The sequence below is a fragment of the Meleagris gallopavo genome, chromosome 14 (genome assembly GCF_000146605.3).
Source record: "Meleagris gallopavo isolate NT-WF06-2002-E0010 breed Aviagen turkey brand Nicholas breeding stock chromosome 14, Turkey_5.1, whole genome shotgun sequence".
In the NCBI taxonomy this organism is placed as follows: domain Eukaryota; kingdom Metazoa; phylum Chordata; class Aves; order Galliformes; family Phasianidae; genus Meleagris; species Meleagris gallopavo.
The window spans coordinates 16972500-16990637 of NC_015024.2; the positions used below are offsets into that span (position 1 = coordinate 16972500).

The 18138-nt window shown below is 41.2% G+C and overlaps 1 protein-coding gene across 8 annotated transcripts in view; it reads left to right on the forward strand.

Moving 5' to 3' along the window:
* Positions 1–18138, forward strand: part of CHL1 (cell adhesion molecule L1 like) — a 108223-nt gene that overhangs the window by 79368 nt on the left and 10717 nt on the right. For all 8 annotated transcript variants that reach the window (XM_010718741.3, XM_019620225.2, XM_019620228.2 and 5 more), the window contains 14 exons: positions 1031–1162; positions 1498–1635; positions 2246–2357; positions 3027–3193; positions 4173–4338; positions 5475–5599; positions 8171–8272; positions 8478–8675; positions 9632–9702; positions 11808–12030; positions 13666–13781; positions 13945–14149; positions 14349–14471; positions 15279–15458. In XM_010718741.3, coding sequence (XP_010717043.1) covers positions 1031–1162; positions 1498–1635; positions 2246–2357; positions 3027–3193; positions 4173–4338; positions 5475–5599; positions 8171–8272; positions 8478–8675; positions 9632–9702; positions 11808–12030; positions 13666–13781; positions 13945–14149; positions 14349–14471; positions 15279–15458 — 2058 coding nt within the window. The remainder of the gene's footprint in view (positions 1–1030; positions 1163–1497; positions 1636–2245; positions 2358–3026; positions 3194–4172; positions 4339–5474; positions 5600–8170; positions 8273–8477; positions 8676–9631; positions 9703–11807; positions 12031–13665; positions 13782–13944; positions 14150–14348; positions 14472–15278; positions 15459–18138) is intronic.

Genomic DNA, 18138 nt, shown 5'->3' on the forward strand with positions numbered 1-18138 from the left:
GAGAGGTAGCATCAGGTCTGGAATTAAAACTTGGATCTTTGCTGCTTCTCAGGGAGAGGTAATGACAAATGTGAGGCTTTATTTTGGATCAAGGCCATCCTCTGCAGTTTATGCAGGCTCAATGCGTTTGGTTTGTGGATAGCAGAAAGCTTTCATCAGATTAATGCGTTTATTTTTTTTCTCTCAGTTCCCTTCCCTCCCTTATGGCCGTTCCTTTTTCTAATGAGATCTGGATATCTGATGTTCAGAGGTTGTTCTGCAAAAGACAGAGCTGTCCTGGTTTAACTGGCAGTGCTGGGGGGAGAGGGCATAGGGAACGCAGCAGCCAACTGCTGCTCCTCTACCTCCACCCTGTGGGCAACTTGCTCCTTAGGATGGTGGTCCTCCTGTTCCATGCCTCAGCATGCTTTAGCATGCTTTAACGTTCTATGTATGAGCATCTGAGCTGAATACACGATGGAAAACTAGGCTGTTGAATGAATAGCACAGTGCATCTCCCCAGCACACGGAAATGAGCAGATGGAGGTGATCAACACTGTTCCTGCATCACCATGCTCTGCCCTCCTGAGTGAGCTGATGCAAAGCATTTGCTCACATCTAGCGAGTCTCTCAGCTGAATGGCTGTTTGCATTGTGTTTTGACTTGCTGAAATAGTCTCATGTCATTTCAGAGGCAGCAATCTCCTATCTGAGAGTCCTTGTGAAAATGTTGACACGATTAAGTTTACCTCCCTCCCAGCCTCTCACCTCCCATCTCCTCAGTGTTTGTTTTCCACTTGGGTAGACACTGCCCATTGCTTTCACACTTTCCCCAACGTTTGCATTTTACAGAGCTGAAGAACAGAAATTGATGTGTGTTAATGCTAATTTTTACCTTTTCTAATGTCAATTTGCAAGAAATACACTGCAGCTGCATAATAGGCTGCCAGGAAACTGCTGACAGCATTTGCCATCTCCTGGAGAACCACCGTAATAGCAGGGTTATACTGTTCTGGCTGTGACACCTGCTACATGCCATGTCCCTCTTGCAGAGCCTCCTCGGTGGATTAAGGAGCCCAGAGGTGGTGTTTACAGCTTAGGAGAGAATCTTTTGCTGCTTTGTGAGGCCATCGGCAACCCAGAACCAACCATTCAGTGGAAACTTAACGGGATGCCCATTGATAGTAAGTAAAGCTCTGACATCATCGTGTTGGGAGTGGGTGGGATGCACATGTATCACCCCCAGGGAGTGCACAAAGTCCAGTGCACCAAATGGCATCTTGTTTGATGCTTATTTAGACGTAACTTCAGATTTATTTAATTAATACTTTAAATATTCAAATATTTAAACTATTTAAATATGGTCTTGAATAAAGTAGGGGCGGTGCCCATGAATCCCTCACCCAGTGCTGCTCCCATCTGTTGGGAATGTGGGATAGCACTCATGCTCATTGACTTCTGGTCTTTTTTCATGTTTCTTAATTAGCACCATCTTCTGATATGGTCTGGGTCTTTGCAGGTAGGACCTTCAGAGGGCGAATCTCTGATGGGGAGCTCAGCCTTACCAACCTTCAGCTTCAGGACACTGCTGTGTACCATTGTGAGGCCAGTAATAAGCATGGTACCCTCCTTGCTAGTGCCAACGTGAATGTCCTCAGTGAGTAGTCTCCCACCTCTTTTGTGTTTAGAGGAAAGATGTAACTGAGGTGTCCCACTCTGATAACTCTTAGATCTTCGGAATAGCTTTGGGTTTGTAATCATGTCACTGTTCTGCTGCACTGACCCAGATTTTAAGAAATGTGTTGTCCAAACTCATGCAACAAGCCTTCTGATGAGCAATACTTAGATTGAGTGTTGATATTTTTAACAACGTGGTGGTTATTTTGGGCTCAAAATCTTTAGAATTCAGATGTATTAAGACCACTGGGGCCTGGATTGTGGCCACAGTTGTGTTTTTGAATTATTAAGGGTATTATGGATTGTCAGTCTTTAATTTCAGTTGTGATGCTTAGCCTGTTGTTTGAAGAAACATTGATGGGAACTTATTTGATAAGATAGGTCTCACAAGAAAGCAGAACTGAGCGTGTTCTCTATCCTGAAGTCGAGATTTAGTGATCTGAAATGTCCAGCAGTCAACCACTGTTATCACTGAGGCTTATGAGAGCTCTGTTGACCTCTCTATGGTGGGAAAAGGGTATGATACAGGGACCATATTTATAGCCCAGTTCTGAATTGTAGTGCTGCTTGTTTTGCATCCTGTTCTGCAGATATTGCTCCCTTAATCCTGACTTCAGATGGTGAAAACTATGCTGCAGTTGTTGGTTACAGTGCCTTCCTGCACTGTGAAATTTTTGCCTCGCCTGCAGCAGATGTTAGATGGTAAGCTATTGAGAATGACTTTTTCACATGAAATAAGTTTATCTAGGCTTCCCAAACGCTGAAAAATGAGCTGGTTTTGAGGAAGTAAATTAGCAGTTTATAGCAAGACTGTGTTCAATATCTGTGTCCTTTGTCTAAGTGCACTCTCTTTCAAGATCCCTGATACGTATATATTTTTAATTAATTTTTAAATAAATGAAAGGTTGATGAAAGTCCTTGATACTTGTGTAAGAGGTGCTGGGATATTTATTAAACAGAACCAAGCTGTATGTAGCCGAATCCTGCTACAACTTCCTCAGCCTTAGTTTAATGTTGGCACCTTTTGAAGTTTGGACACGTTGCTGAGTTGGAAAGGCAATAATTTAAAGCGTGCATCTACCTGAAAGTGTTTCCATATGGTTTGAAATCACTGGATTGACATAGCAGTTGACAGTTGCAATAAAATTACATATGACAGTTGTGGATTAAAGGCTCAGTTAGAGTAGTTTAAAGGTCTTGCTAGAGACTGTCAGTGTGTTGTTGTACATTTGCAGGAAGCTTATGTCCCTTTATGATTTGCCTGCATGTGAGTAGACTGATATGCTGACTACAAAATCATCTGTCCCCTAACCATGAAACAATGGTTCCTACAATCACTGAAATGAGCCATAACTGTTATTATTCTCTTAGGACTAAGGATGATAGCATAGAGCCACTCTCAGCGTTACGCTATGAATTAAATAAAAATGGCACCCTAGAAATCAAAGAAACAAAGAAGGAAGATTCGGGATCATACGCTTGCTGGGCTGCAAATTCTGTTGGAAAAAGAGCAATCACAGCAAATCTGGATATAAGAGGTAATACCTCATTTATCTTCCAAACTTAACTAATGTCTATAGTGAACACCGTGTGCATTACAGTAGGATGAGTGAGGGGGCTTTGACTGTAAGGTTCAGATACGTATGTGCAGCTCCAGTTCTGTTTTAAAGTATTTCAGTGGTTGGTTGGGCATGTTCCCTGGGGGTCATGGTGTGGGTGGATAGTTTCTGTTGAGGACACAGATTCAGGATGTTGAGTTGTATACAAAGTTATTTAGGAATTAGGCCTTGCCAATAGAAAGAACTTAAATGCTCAGTTAGCAAAGTCCTCAAATGCACTCTGAGATTCACATTTGGGTGTAACTAACTCAAGAAAAAAGAAAGTCTTTTTGTGTTCTACTTCAGGCCAGTCTCTTTGCTTTGTAAGTTTTACAGTTATAATAAACATGAAATTGTACAATGAAATTCTCACAAAGCAATATTTCACTGTAAAGAGAAGTGCTTTCTTCCTACTTACTCATCTGTTTCTGCATTCAGATTAGAGGCAATTAAAAGAACAAACTTGATTGCAGTATTTTTTCTCACTTGACTTTAATAAGCTCATAATTTTTCTTGGTTCACTGCCAAAGCTATTGCTATTTCAATGGCAATTGGACATAAAAATCATATTCCAGCTTTTTTTTAATCATCCATTTCATGACAATCTTCTAACTAGAATTTTTATCTGTTTTTTTTTTTTCTTGAGGGTTTTTTTTTTTTTTGAGTGTATATGTTTGTTTTTATCTAGAACACTGTGGTTTGGACTGAGCTAAAAAAGAATTTTTCAAGATAGAAAATTATATCCTGTCATATCTCCATTTCAAAACCAGCCTCCTTCGCTTGAAGTGTTTGTATATAGATAGATGGATAAAGACATGATTGTTGCTCCTGAAGTTGATTCCTATATGTGAAGTGCTTGGTGAAAATTTGATGTAATGATCTCTCTCTCCTAATCGAAGTGTTTTCTGTGATCAACCAGATGCTACAAAAATTGTCATTACTCCAAAGAACCCCCAAGTGTTGAAATCACATTCAATTTTATTGAAATGTCAGTCTGAGTATGATTCACACTTGAAAAACAGCTTCAAATTATCCTGGAGGAAAGATGGATATGAGCTGTCAGTCAGCAGCATACAAGACAGCAGGTAAGCAGGGAAGAACAAGAGTTTTTTTGAGCTCAGCTGAAATAATGCTGTGTGGTGCTGGAGCAATAGTATTAATAAAAATGAAACTTAATAGCTTGAAATGCAAATTTCTGTCTGTGAGAATTCTTCACTTGACATGTGAATAGATCTGCATTTTTATATACGTGTAAATATACATGCATCTGTAGCCATGACTGGCAAATTATTTTATTTACCCTGTCTCACTATCATGGCACAATGCCACGTAAATGTTGGTTTAACCCAAAAATAAAACTCTAACCCTTTTGGGGCCAATTGGAGCTCTGTCTTTCCACTTCAGTTGAACTGGTATTTTCCCGTGTTTTATAGCTGGCCAAAACAAGTCTTTGTGATGTTAAAGTGAATAGAAATTGTTTCTAGGATCATATATAGTCACATCAATGAGTTTTCCCTACATGAGTAGGGGAGTGCAAGTGCAGGCTGAATTTCTGTCTACTTTTTTATTTCCATTGATTGTAATGGGATGGAGCTCAGCCTTTAGTCTGTCTGAAGGGCCCCATGTTGGGCTCTCAGATATCTTTATTAATTAGACATAGCAGAGGGATGATTTCCTAAACACTGCCATGCAGGAGAGGTGGGGGAGGGTCCTGCCAAGGCCTGGGAGGGTGGGGTGGTAGAGCCAGGGAAATGCCCAGTTTTCAACCCAGCAGAATCCAGGGGCCTGGATCAGTACCAGCTGCCCTGGTGCACAGGGCATGACAGCAGTGGGCTGGGATCATTCAGTTTTACTCAGCCCTATTAAAAGTTTATACATTAAGATCATTGATTTCCCTTGTTAGCAGTGTGTCAAAACCCTACGTTCCAAATGCTCATCTGATGCATATCAATGTGTTTCTTTTCAGAACGAGAAAGACATGCCACCTTCAGGCCATGGAGTCTAAATGGTTACAAAATGCAAATAATAGTCTATGCTACAGTAGATAATACAACTACAATTGCATTAAAATAAATAGACCTAATGTGCAATTAAGTTATTCAAAATGTTCCTTGACTAAGCTTTTCCTGAACAGTTTTTTAGCGAACAGTGTCAGTCTGTTGTATGCTTGTCTTACAGATTTTACTTTTTCTATTTGCATGTGCCTTTCTTTTCCCTGTAGGATAATTATGGACATGGACACGCTGTTCATATCAAATGTGATGCTGGAGGATCAAGGCATTTACACATGTGTGGCCAGCACTTCCCTTGACAGTGTCACTGCCAAAACACGGTTAATTGTTCTTGGTAAGCAGATATTTTCCTAGTATGCCTACAGCTTGATGCAGCACTTCTGTTTATTTGGTTCTCTTACCCGTTTGAATTACCTCAGTCACCTAGATGGAACATGGCCCTCACTTGTTAAGCTCAGTTAAGAATGTGCCATCTTTTTATATTTTCAGAAATGGGAATGCTGAAGCAAGCATCTGTTTTCTGTTTAGTTGATCACCTCAAAGATTAGGTAGCTGTTGTTCTCAGTTCAGGAGTCACCCAGAGCTGTAGGAGTTGTCCAGGCTGGAAGTGTAATAGCATATTAAATATGGCACTGCTTCTGCTTTGAAGTTGTTGGTCAGTTCTTCACAGCACTTTACTGGAGATTTCTGTGCTGATCATCACTTGAGCTGTGTTTTGAGGAAGGAACGCACAAGGACGATGTTTAGATGTCCAACTCTCTTGAAGAGCAGTTATGCATCTAAAAGGACTAATAATCTCTGTGAGCATAAATTATTGGCCAGTGGGAAACAGCAAATCCATAGCAGAGGAGGATCTCGACCCTGACAGCCTCCAGCTTGGCCATATTGAGCATCCTTACCAGCTGCCTGCTGGTCTGAAGAACGACTCAGAATTAAAGGGATGAACTTGTGTAGTGATGCACAATCCTTTGCACCATCAGCTTCTAACACTTACCTGAGGGCATGAGTCAACTGCTAGAATGTTGTTTTGCAGGGAACTTTTGTCATTATCATTTCAAGGGGTTTTTTTTTTTTTTGAATTTTACATATTTGTTCATTTTTGGCAGTGCTTGCAACAGAGCTAACACAATCTGACATTGAAGATTTTTTTTCCACACTTTAAGCGAATGATATTTTTCAGTAAATAGTAAATTAAGAAGATGCTATGCATGTTATTTATTTATAGTACCATATAATTCAATATGTTTGTAAACTGTATCTTAAATTACTTATGAAAATTTCATGGCATGCTTTATTCACTTTTAAAAAGGTAATTTGCAGTAGAGGAAGAGCAGTCTTTTGCTCTTTCTTCCTTGTTTATTGTACATAAGAAAGGTCTTGGTGGATCTTTGGTGGACGTTGGTGGACCTAGATAATGTTTACTTTCTAAATGAAAAATTCAGGCTTCTTTTGCAATGAAAGACTAGTGAGATGACTAAAGAACTGAGCGTGGAATAGCTGCAAGTATAAGAATATGGGCAAAAGAAATATTTAGTTAGAATTCTTCTATGTATTTGTTTTATTATGGGCGAACAGACAGCAGGTTGGGTATCTTAAAGAGACACCATCGATGTCTTCAAATTAACATACAGAATTTTAGCCCCATAAACACTCCAAGTGTAAAACAGCAAAATACTCGCAGATTAAATTAGGCTTTTCTGATTTATTTTTTTTTTCCCAAGGAAACATGGGAAAGAAATATAAAGAAAGAAAAACAAAAAATCATAACCTTTAACACTTTTGATGTGCCTTGAGATACACAAGAAAACTCAGGATTATTATCTGAAAAATTCTGTCCATTCCCTATTCCTTGCTTTCACAATGACAGGGACAGCACTGTGTATTGAGCCAGTTGTTTTCACTAAAAGAAATGACACTGTCAGCCAAAAATGTAGTTGGAACACTCGGGCAGAAGGAGGTCAAACACCCATCAAGAACTCTGCAATCTCATTTCCTTGGTCCACAGAATTCTTAAATTTTGAAAGTAGCTTCATGACCAGGAAGCATTTCCTGCATCAGCTCTGAGACTGTGGTGAATGCAGCTTTGTGTTCAGGACTGCAGTGCGTGTGTGATTGTGAAGGAATGAGAGGTTACCATCAGCCTCCTCCTGTGAGAAATTGTTTTTTGCATAAGACCTTATGCAATCCAATTTCCAAACTAATCCAATGTAATCAGGCTGCAAATTGTCAGCCACGTATATGAAAAGCGAGCTTTAATGTGGGCAGAGCACCGTAGGGGCAGCCTTGTGCTCAGGGCTTGGGCAGTCCCACTCTTGTCCCCAGCAGGTGCGGTGCAGTTATCACACCAAATACGCAACTGACTCTTAACATATTCTCAGGACAGAACAAGTTGAGCTGGCAGGTAATGAATTTTCTTCTTTCCTTTTAATATGGATCCCCATGGCTGGGATAATGAATGTTATCCTTTCACTCTAGCAGACAAGGTTCAATAGCTGTCACGGCCGAGGCCCTTTCTAGCACTCCAGTTTGCAGAGAGTAAATCCAAGTGATGCTGACATAACTTTCTGCTGAGCAGTGTCAATATCTATTAATGATTCAATAGATCTTAGCGATGATTTGAAAAGAAAAATGTTGCTCCTTGCACAGTAATGAGAGTAAGTGGAAATGCACTTAAAGAGGGATGTTGCATTTATGGGAGAGAAAGCAGGGCCAGACAATTCAGGGTGTTTCTCTGTTACAAAGCAGGATCTTTCAAAGCAATTCCTGCTTTTCTAATCTTGTCCACTTTGGAATCAGGAGACGTTATACCACTGTCTTCACCAGAGCTTTCTGTTTCAGTCCTTTCCAAAATACCAGAATAAACAGAAGTAATTGGCTTGCTCCTGACAGTCTTTCTGTGTCTCAGATGTTCCTGACCCACCGGAAGACCTGCAGCTCTCAGAACATCAAAACCGAAGTGTTCGACTGTCTTGGAAAGCTGGGGCCAACCACAACAGCCCTGTTAATGGTATGAAGGATTTCAGTAGCATCATTGTACGTCATTTAACATAATGGCACATCGCAGCTGTCAGAATAAACTACGCTCAATGCTGTACTTAATTGGTTTTACTGTGACAGTTAATTTGCTGTAAGTTCATTTCCATCCTGCTATTCAGAAGCAGTTGATATCAGTGCTGTCCTTTTTCCTCTGTTTTCTTTCCTCTCTTCTCCAGAGTCGATTATAGAGTTTGAAGAGAGCCGGTGGGAGCCGGGGAGGTGGCAGGAGCTGGCCCGTGCCCCAGGGAACACCACCACCACCCTCCTGTCCCTGGCCCCATACACCAATTACCAGTTCCGTGTCATATCTGTGAATGCTGTCGGAAGGAGCCAGCCCAGCAAACCGTCGCTGCGCTACGTGACACCTCCGGCTGGTAAACACTGCCATCTAGTTTTCTAAATGTTAATATTTGTAGTGCTTTGCTGGGAATAGCGTTACCCTCCTGTGCTTCTGAGAGGTGTAAAGAAGTCAGGGCCCCTTGTGCTGCTTTTTCTGCTCGATGTGTGTGGTAGGAGATGAGGAAACTAAAGCACTCTGCACACCACAAATGCTTTCTGGCCAAACCTGTGTGCCAAAGCAATAGTTTGCCCAAAGAGAGGATCACTCTGCAGCTGTCTCCATCAGCCTGAGGATGCCCAACTGAGGAATTTGTACTGCTGTGGTTATCAGTGCGTTTGCTACCAAGGTATCTGCAACAGAAAGCTTTCCTGAGCTCTGCTGATTGTGCACCTTTAAGGCCTATTGCAGCCTTCACAGACAAACAGATGCTGGAGAGGATCTTCAAGATTTATGGGGAGCCTTTCAGCAGCACTAGGCTTGTCAGAAATGTTCATTCACAGTGTATTTCTCATTGTAACAGAAAATGTTGTGTCCCTGAAAGTCATTTTAGAGGCCAATTATTCAGCCCTGCTTTTACATTCCCAGCATTTTTCTTCCTTTTCTTTTCTCCTCCTTTCACTACAATTCCAGGTCCTCCAGCTTTTCAGCTGTGTGCACCCCACTAATGATACACCTTCTGTTTCCTATCCCCATAGGGAGAAAAATGTCAGCCTGATAATCCCCCTACATCTGGTGCTTTGAAATCCAAAAGTCACAGTTTCATGTTAGCTGGTAGCTCCAAACAACACAGGCACTTAGGAATCAAAACTGCATTAAAAACATGTTTCATTCTCAGCAGCTTTGCTGATCCAAGTAATTAATCTCATGAACGCTCTTTGTTTAGGTGTCTTTCACTCTCAGTAATGCTGAAATACGAAAAGGGTTTTTTTGCATTTAAATAATAACTACAAATAAAAATATGCAAACTAACTTTATTAACTGCGTTTCCAGCTCCAGACAAGAACCCAGAAAACATCCGAGTTGAAGCTTCTGAACCAAATGAAATGGTGATGAAATGGGAGGTAATGCAAATGTATCTGTCAGTGCTACAGTATCAAGGACAGGTTCTCCTTTGAAGCAACAAGCCAAGCATGGAATTGATCAGGATGTTTTAATATAAATACATTAAAAAAAAAGAGAGAATGAATCCCTTGTCTTGATCTCTCCGTCCCTTAGGAAGCATTAACTAATTCCATAGGTGAGATCATTAATGATACTGAAGTGAAAGGTAAAGTTATAGTTGTCTTAAACGTCTTCTGGCTTTCCTCTCCTAATTTCATTTTTGTTTCAAAAGGTAAATTTTTACATCTAAGCTTTGCAGGCTGTAAGGAAATAGAGATGTCCTGTATGGGCATGAAGAGTTGCTTAGACTGTGCTCCTCTGCATCTTGCATGCGAAGCAACTTTTGCAGTAAGGGCCAGGGAGAGAGGGGATCAGTTGCACAGAGCTTCTGTCCTTTGAGCCTAGGGGTTTGAAAATGACTCTGGTCAGTTGGCCAAGAGAACGTGAGCTTGAATTTCTGCACCACCAAGCTAAAGGAGTGCAGATATAGCTCCTAAGCATGTGTCAAAAGAATTGTGTCAGAGTGTTCAGGATGGATTCCAGTCTTCAATTTCTCTGGCTTTGAAGCTTACTGCTTCTGTGCCAACCATTTAGAGAGATATATATTTCTCTATTTAACACAACTTTCAACAATTGTGGAAGGAACCGTATTTTTTGCAGCTTGAATTAAACTCAATTTACATAAGATTTACTTCTCAATCTGCTGCTCGCAGCAAAGAAACAATAAACATTTCCCCAGTGTGAATCCCCACCAGGCTATAATGATGCCAAAGAGGAGGTGGCTCTCTAGTTCTGTTGACTTGGATCTGGATGTGGTTTTTTGCTGGATGACATGGTCCAGGGTCAGGGAAGATGAGTCTGCTTCTTGGAAGCAATGCAGAGAGGTGGTGCTCAGCATTGGGTGGGCAATGCTGGGAACAGCAGTGGGCAGAAGGCTTGGCCATCCTCCCTGCCAGGCAGCCAATAATTCCCAGCTCAGACAGGGCAAAAGTAAAAGTGAAAATTGAGACTAAAGAGAGAGAATGGGATGGACAGGCTTTGTTAAATCTTGTTGAATCATTTGAATGTCCTAAGCAGGATATTCATTTATTTGTGTGTGTCCTGCATGCTTTCCAGAAGAAATGCTAGGCACTGAGTATGCTAAAAAAAACAAACCAAAACAAAAAACAAAACCAAACCTATTTCTGGCAGACAAAAGCTGCAAAATGATGTTAATCTGCCTACTTTGGATTAGGAGACCAGATGAGCATTAGTGACTAGCTTTTCAGCCAAGGATTTGCGGCATTAAGGGAGATCAAAATAAGAGTCAAGCAGCGCTGAATTTTAAGTCCAAATGAGAAGTTATTTTTTAGTAGAAAATTTTATTTTTCCAGGTTCTCTTGCAAATCCCATGCCTTGGGATCTTGGCTGAGGAGGTGCTTCACCCAGCACTGCCTGTTAGAAAGCTTCTCTGACCAATGCATGCTGATCTGGGCTCTGTGTGTGGCTTGGGCTAAACAGCAGATGTTATGTATTTGATATGTATAATGTATAAATCAAATATTACTGAAAGTAGGCTGTGTGGTAGTGTGTAGTATTCCCCAACCCCCATCATTTTAGGGGAGCACACGTGACCAATTAACATTATTAATGAAAGAGATACCTTTTCAGAGAAAGGAACTCAATTGGAGAATGTGTCACGACAGGCCTTTGCTACGCGTCTTCTAATATTTTACAAATTCATGTTAATTAGATGAGAACCATGCTGTGATGAATTCTTCATTTGATCAGTAAAAACCAGTAGCGCAGCAGTGGCCCATTAAATGTCCAGGCTCAGTTTCAAGCATTTTGTGCATATTTAGAACAAATCTAAATTTTAATGACCCGAATTGCTGTGCTACATAAAATTCCAAGATAAAATGCATTTTAGCTGTACTGAAAGGCACAAACAGCTTTATGCCACAATATGCATTTTAGTTGTGCGAGAAGACATGCAGTTTTACTTCCCAGAAAAATGAAGCAATAAATAAATAAATATGTAATCCCAACTTGTGGCCCTCTTTTAATTTCTCCCCTTCTCCCACAGCCACTGAAGTCCATGGAGCGAAATGGGCCGGGGCTGGAGTACAAAGTCAGCTGGAGGCAGCGGGGTGTTGAGACTGAATGGAATGAGGAAACAGTGAAGAAGCACTCCCTGACCCTGAGGAACACCCCCACCTTTGTGCCCTACGAGATCAAGGTCCAAGCAATAAATAATTTAGGAGCTGGGCCTGAACCAAATATTACCACTGGATATTCGGGAGAGGACAGTGAGTAATGGGAACCTTTATACTCTGAGAACCAAGTACAAGCACTCAGCTCTTGGGCATTGTAAATTAATTTCTAAATGATGCCACATTTCCATGTGTAATCCCAATTTTGTCCTTTGTCCCCTGTGTCCCTATTGGCCAGCTCCTCCTCTCCAGCCTGGGTTTCTGCCCTGCAGCTTTCCATGGTTCCCTGGTGGCACAGGTAATGCCAATGTCACCGGGCTGTGACAACTGATATGACCTATGGGACAGTGGATAATGGCACTGCTGCTGCCATCAGTGCCCAACATCTCTGAAAGCAGCCTTTCCCCTCTGGTGTTTACTACATGACAACAGAAGGGATTTGGAGGACTAGAACTGTTTCCAGCTGCAGTAATGAAATGCCAGCCTTGCTTAAGAAATCAACGTAGTTAAGCACTACCACCACCTAAAAAAGAATATATTTTTTGTAGGATTTAAGGATTTAAATCATCGAGGGAGTAAGCAGCCTTGTGGCCAGCTAGTGTGTGGCTCCAAGCTTCCCTGATCCCAAATACAAATGCTTATTACATTTGCAAACGCTTAGCAGCAGGGGCTGGGAACAGTTGGCAAAGGAGGGTCAATGGTATTTGTGAGCACTCTGCATTTCAGATCTGCCAATTAATCTTATTAAAGTCAGACAGTTCTCATCCCGTGCGCAATCTGAAATCTTGCAGCTGTTTTCCCCAAAATGAATTAAACTAACAGCTTGACTGGCCTTTGGAAGGTCTACAGTGGCTTAACCAACTGAGACCAGCATGTGTTGTGCTGCTTACTGAAACATCCAGCCATGACCTGACTGTAACCTATCAGCACTCCCCACTGCTGTGTCAGGACATGATGCTACAGCCACCTCTACACTTGCTGCAGCTCCTGCAGCAGCCATTACGGTGTAGCAGAATGTCAAGCAGTCACCATACTCAGTTTGACACTTAGCACCTGCTGAGTGTTTCACCAACAGGCTTCAGAGCTGAGTCAGAGGTGTGGGCAGTGGGAACCTCTGGTGATACATTCCTCTGCCCTCTATGCAAGAGTGAGAATGAAGAGACACCATGGCGTGTTTGTTTGCACTGTGTGTCTAAGGTGGGTCTAATTTTACATCTGCTTCTATCACTGGAAAATCTTCCTCGCTATTCAGTCGTCAGTAGATCAAGACTTTTTAAAATAAAAAATATTTTTTCTTGCTCTGTAATAGTTGTCTGTGATGTGCAGTGATTAAAATCCCACTGTTTAATGAGTTTAGCTGTAAAATGAAATTGATTGTAAAAGAAAAGGCACAAAACTGTTGTGATTGCCTTCTTGAGTGCTGTGTTAATCTATTTTTTTTAATCTTCTCACTGCTGTAAGCATTACTCAAAACAGGAAATCATAAATAGAAATTCATATGTCCCAGTGCCCCTGTATTCCAGCCCTCAGCAGAAAGCTCTGATACCACAAAATAATGTTTATTGGCCCGTATCACCCACTGGATGCAGGTGGAATGGCTTTTTCTTGCGTCTGGGAAGATTGCATGAGCTGGCACAGCTTGAGCTGAAAAACCAAAGCCTGTAGCGTATAAACAGTGTGAAATTGAGCTCCTGTAAGTGTCTTTAATATGCAGCACTCCTATTTTTATAGTTCCAGATGCCGCTCCTTCCGGCGTCTCAGTGGATATTGTCAACAGCACGCTGGTCAAAGTCTTCTGGTTTGGAATACCAAGGGACAGAGTTCGTGGACATTTAAGAGGCTATAAGGTTACGAATTTCTCTTTAATTGCATGCAGTTTAACCAGCTATTAAATAAATCCTCTGTCAATGATAGATCTCAATCTGTCATTTCTGGGACGATGAGAGAAATCAATGTGGTGTTCAGCCCCAACAAAGGTAATTTGTTATAGGAATGCCAATCTCAATGCAGGTCAGTTGGTGGAAAACAAAAAGCATGCTGGATGGAAAAAGGCATCATCCGGAGAAACACTTCCTGACGTTTGTAGGAGACAGAAACTACGGGATGATCCCTGGTCTGGATCCCTTCAGTGAATTCCGCTTGACTGTGCTGGCGTACAACTCCAGGGGTGATGGACCAGAAAGTGCTCCTGTGGTGTTTGAAACTCCGGAAGGAGGTAAGAAAAAGTGGGATGGAGAGGAATAAACTGAAATTGTTCACTTAACAGGCAACTGGATTTCATGAAGTGGTTGTAAAATCTCCAGTATTCATAGAACCACAGGTGGGGAACTGTAGGTTTTGAGCTAATCTTTGTGCTCAGTAAACAAATACATGTAGAGGCAGTGTTCTGTGTAAGATAATCCCTGTTTCTTCAGTCCCTGAACAGCCCCGTTTTCTGAAGATCCTGAACTTTGACAAGGACTCTGTCACCCTGTCGTGGGGACTTCCCAAGAGAGCCAATGGCCACATTACTGGCTACATTTTGCAATACCAGATAAGTATGTCCTTGTTTTTCTTCGATTTTTTAAACTCATGCACTGTTAGGTGGTGGTTTTGTTTTTGTTTTTGTTTGTTTGTTTGTTTGTTTTGTTTTGTTTTTTTATAGTTTTGTATGTGCAGAGTCCTTTAAGATAGAGACTGATGAGAAAGGCTTTGTTTCTGAGTACCAGCCACACAGCAGAGCAGTGTGTTTTGAGCTGCAATCTGCACACAGCCTGCTAGAGGGCAGGGCAAAGTCATTTTCCAGAGCAAAAAACTTTATGTAGGTTTCTGATTGAGTAAGCTCTTACTGCTGCCATGCTCTGTTCCGTGTCATACAGGCTAATTCAGTTATTTCATAATTACAAATTATACCAAATATATATATACGACGGTTAAGGAGGTTATTAAATTTGAGGTGCCTTTTACTGAATTGAAACTCATTCAGTGCAAAACATGCCTGTGAAGCACTGAGTAACTGGGATGCAGACCTTGAGTGGATAATATCAGGCAGGGAGTGGCGTTGGCTGCCCAATGTGCCATCAGGTTTGAGAGTTCTTTGAGGGTGGAACAGGATTAGACCGAATGCTACCTTTGCCCAAGGAGGCTGTGGGTGCCCCATCCCTGGAGGCATTCAAAGCCAGGCTGGATGTGGCTCTGGGCAGCCTGCTCTGGTGGTTGGTGACCCTGCACGTAGCAAGGGGTTGAAACTAGAAGATTATTGTAGTTCCTTTCAACCCAGACCATTCTATGATTCACTTTTCACTGCTCTTTGCTAATAATGAGGCTACCTTTGCAAACTGACTCTGCTTTTCATTCTCTTTCAGTAAACGAAACACACGAGATTGGGCCTCTGATGGACATCAGCGTGGCCAACCACACCACGCTGAGCTGGAGGCTCATGGACCTCAGTCCCAGCACCAAGTACAAGTTCTACGTCAAGGCCTGCACAGCCAAGGGCTGTGGGAAGCCGGTGACAGAAGAAGGGCTGACAGTGGCTCAAGGGAGTAAGTTATTGGGCAGTATGTTTTTATGTGGAGAAGTTTTAGCAATAATGGAAAAATCTATTGGGAATATTTGAGAATTGACACATCCTTTGTAATTAGAGGAAATAAATATATTTTCCTTATGAGGAGAACAGTCAGTAAACTTTTTAATGTAGCCGTGTAGCTATTCAGAAAAGCAGAGCTTATCTGTTCCATTTTGCTGTGCAGTGCTGTGCTTGTGTCCCCACCATCAACCCCTGAAGCTGTACAGAATCAACACCTTGCATTTAGCTGTGAACAGAAAACCGAAGATCTAAATAATCTGTCCTCAGTGTTATTATAGAAACAGACTCTGCTGTCTTGTGAAGATAAATCTCTCATTATTCATTTTAAGACTGAGTAGCTTCTGCTGCTGCAGTGCAACCTGTACTGGGGTGTTGCAGGATGGCACAGTGCATTCTGCCAGGAAAACGGAAGGGTTGAGGTAGAAGCAAAGGAATCAATCACATTTTATTATTGATATACTGGAACTACAACACTTCTGCTGCTTTCATTTACCTGCAGATATCCCTGTTGGCAAAGTCCAAAATTTGAGAGACTTCATCCCATTTAGTTGGGCTTCATCCCAATTAAATAGTTCCCTGTGCAGATAAAAGAGTACATCCTGCTGTCCATCTACAACTCCAGCATCTTATTCTGCGAATGAATCATCCTGGTTCACTTTTTTTGTGTCAGGAATTGCATGTTTCCTTGAATTAGCAGCACTTTACCAAGAAGTCTATCAGCGGTTGTGATAGGGAAAGAAAATAATTTCCCACCTCTCTTCTTTTGTTCCCTGGGGAGCAATGCCTGCAGCTTGCACATATCTGGCAGCAGGGGCAGAAACCTCTGTGCTGCAGAAGATGCTGTTTCCTTATAGTTATTCAACCAAGGGGAAGCACACTTTAATATTAGTCTCTGGGATTAAGCCAAGACCCACTGGAATTAGTGAGACAGAATTAGGCTATAGGAAAGCTTTCGTTTATAGCATCCTTGTTGCATGACTGAACACTACTGCCATTGGCAGCTAATGCGAAGTCCCCGACTAAAAGACCAATTTCCTAAGAAATATATCAAATGTATTCAGAATTATTCAGATTTGAAACGCTGCTGTACACCCAAAGGTCGTTATCTATGTTAGATAAAATACCGAGGGCAATTGTGAAGAACCTGAGCAAAGGGATATTTGCATTGTACTGAAAAATAAATAAGTTTAATTTTTGTGGATTTATCTTGGATTCATTTCACAGAAGAAGGTATGCTGTCTTTAGAAAACATTTTATCTCTCATTCTTCATTTTCAGGCAGTATTTCCTAAATGACCTACAAACTAATTAATTTTCCCCTTGAAAATGTCGGTTTGCCAACAATTGTTAACCCTCAGAAATTTAAACCAAACGTTTTTACATAAGTGGGGAAAAAAAAAAAAAGTAATATTACAGTCCACGTTTGACACAAAGCTTCTTTTTATCTAGAGCTGACAGTGTTTTTGGAGGATTCCCACATACATATTACATGTTGACAATGATTGCTGTGTGCCCAAAAACTCAGTTAAATGAAAACTCCATGCAGTGGATGCTGTACAGCTGGAGCATTATTATTTTTTTCTGAGATGGTGAAAGTTCACCAGTTTCATCATACGTCAATGGCAGTTGGCACCAAACACCCACAGCCTTTTTGAAAACTTTAGTTGCAGGGTGCTAACCTTCAGGACACATCATAAGATGAGGAAAGCGGTCATTTGTAAGAAAAATATGGTTTTAGTTCTTTTGCCACAGGAAAAATGGAAGAAGAAAAATACAACTTTTAGCCACATGTAACTAATACATTGTTACCAGCAGAGTCCCAAATCCTAGCAGAAAGTCTACTCTGTTTGCTCATAATGGAGAGAACTTGATGAACTTGGTGACAAGTTTCCTATTTTGTCATTTATGTCATCCTCTGCCTCTTCTGCAGCCAGCAGACTTGTAGCACAGGGAGAAGGATGTGATATAGAATTGTTTCAAAACCCTGTCACTTTGAGCTGGAAAAATAGGCCTATTAAATATAATGTGCTAAACATATCAGCCTTCAGCTACCTTAAGCAAATTTGCAGTTAACTGTCTGTCTCGGCTATGTGTTTTGCTTGGCTTTTCCTCCCCTAGCAGCCTTTCCCAGTGCAGCCAACACAAAGGAGAAGCAGCAAGAGATGAAACAAGCCACCGCATCTCCTCTTGTCTGAGCTCAGATTTCTCCTACAAACCACTGATTGCAAACTTAGTAGCCTCACCTATAACCCCTCAATAATCCTTACACACAGCAGGTTTGCTAATCTCTATAGCTTTAAATATTCCCAATTTAGCGTGAATTACTTCCTGCACTAAAAAAGCACAGCAGATGAAGAGTACATTTGATGCATGTTTATACAGTTTTCATAGCCAGGCAGTTGGGGAAAACTAAGTTCAAATTTCCATTTATTGCAGCAGATGTATTTAGAAAGGTACGCAAATAAATTAGGATGTTGCCTGCAATTAGTATTTAGCTATTAGACTGCTAGCTTTTTTTATATAAGTATGCTTTATAACAGATGCGCTAACTTTCGGAGAACTAGTTTTCTTGTAAGTCTTTGGGGGCAGTTTATATTGTTTTTCCCTTTATGCCATAAGCTTCTATATATATATATA